The following is a 1,527-nucleotide window of genomic DNA, read 5'->3' as shown; positions in this document are numbered from 1 at the left end:
ACCTGCAGGGTAGGTGGCAGCAGGGAGAACGTCCTTCCTGAGATCACCCGGCCAGCGTTTCCCTTTCCAGACCTCAATGTTAGTGGGAAGAGCACGAAACCCTCTTGCCTCTGGAGAGGGAGGCACAGGTAGAAAAGCTGCATTTGCTCCCTGGATCACAGCTCCCAGAGCACGGCTCCAGGCTGCTCTACTCAAGCTCTCTGCTGCACCACTAACACAACCTTGCAAGTTCCTATAAGGCTTTGACAGTAAAATCCTTATTTTCTGTCTTTCTTCACTGCATTTGACTTTCTGCTTAAAGAAAGTAACCTGTGATCTGTGCTGCTGGTACAGTGAGACACATTAATTTCTAAGGACTACGGGTCGATCTATTTGATACTTCCTAGCAGAAACACGGAACGGACTCCCTGCCCAACGGCCCCTGAGAGTCAGATGATTTGAACGCGTTGACATCGTCACCGCCCTGACCACCGCAGCCAGCTGCAGCGTCAGGAAGAGAACAGAGCAGGCAGAGAGAAGACTGTTCCTAGGACAGAAAAAACCTACTTTGCATGAGCACAGCTCTGATTTCTTTTGGCACATCCAAGGGGGAAGGGAAGGAACCCCACGTGCTGCTCACACGACCCTCCTAGCTGGGGAACCCCAACGTCAGCGACTGCCTGGAGAGGCGTTGCAGCGTATTCACGGGGACGATGGACACTTCTTTCAGACCAATGGGCCAGAAAGGCTGGAGGATTTTCTTTTTTTTTCTTTCTCATTCTCTTTCTTTTTGTTAATCTGAAAGGACTCTGGCTTCTCTCTGAACTGGACCTACAAATGTCTTACCACCAAACCAAAAAAAAACCCCACCGCAACAACCGTTGTGGGTGAAAGTTATGACAAAAAAATAGTTTTCCTATAAGATAATCTGATAAACCTCATCGTCCTCTAGAAAGGCAACATCGTCCGCCAGTGCTACTTAGCACCAAGAGTGCTCTTCGACCGCAGCAGATACCGATCGACCCTGACTTTCCGCCTATCCACTGTCCTATTCTCGCTGTCGAAAATCCGCTGCAGGTGCAGGGCCAACCTCCTGTCCTCCTCCTCTTGCTGGAGCTTCTGCTCCATCTCCCGTACCAAGCGATCCTCCGGAGGCAAGCCCACCTCCCCCGCCGTGTGCCTCAGTCTTTTGACGGAGCCGTTGTGCTCCAAGTGCTTCGTTTTGCAGCGTCTCTTCCGGCCCCGTCTCAGTGACGGCGGCTGCTCCCCGATGATGTTCTCGACAGAATTGCAGGTGCTGTTCTGCACGTTGATCAATTCGCTGTGGTTCAGGTATTTCACCTGCTTTTTTCCCGACGTCTTGACGGGGACCGTTAGCGCGCTGTTGTCGGGCAGCGACGCGCCGACCCCCACGAGTCTTCTGCTCAGCACTTTCGGGCCAAGAGCGAGACACGATTTGTCCATGAACGTGTTCACTTTGAGGTCAGGGACGTCGGATACTCGCGCGTTTAGGGAGGCGACGTTGGATCTCACGTCTGGGTTCTCCGG

General features: G+C 52.7%; 1 protein-coding gene across 1 annotated transcript in view; it reads right to left on the bottom strand.

Annotated features, from left to right (window-relative positions):
• Nucleotides 1–954: 954 nt before the first annotated feature.
• Nucleotides 955–1,527, bottom strand: part of RNF169 (ring finger protein 169) — a 4,677-nt gene continuing 4,104 nt past the window's right edge. Inside the window, 2 exon segments of the mRNA XM_009877188.1 lie at nucleotides 955–1,522; nucleotides 1,524–1,527. The exon segment at nucleotides 1,524–1,527 is cut by the window's right edge and continues 637 nt beyond it. Of these exon segments, the coding sequence (XP_009875490.1) occupies nucleotides 955–1,522; nucleotides 1,524–1,527 (572 nt within the window).

Source organism: Apaloderma vittatum, unplaced genomic scaffold (genome assembly GCF_000703405.1).
Source record: "Apaloderma vittatum isolate BGI_N311 unplaced genomic scaffold, ASM70340v1 scaffold10729, whole genome shotgun sequence".
NCBI classification, from domain to species: Eukaryota; Metazoa; Chordata; class Aves; order Trogoniformes; family Trogonidae; genus Apaloderma; species Apaloderma vittatum.
The sequence above is the reverse complement of the archived record's forward strand: the minus strand, read 5'-3'. Positions and strand labels throughout refer to the sequence as shown.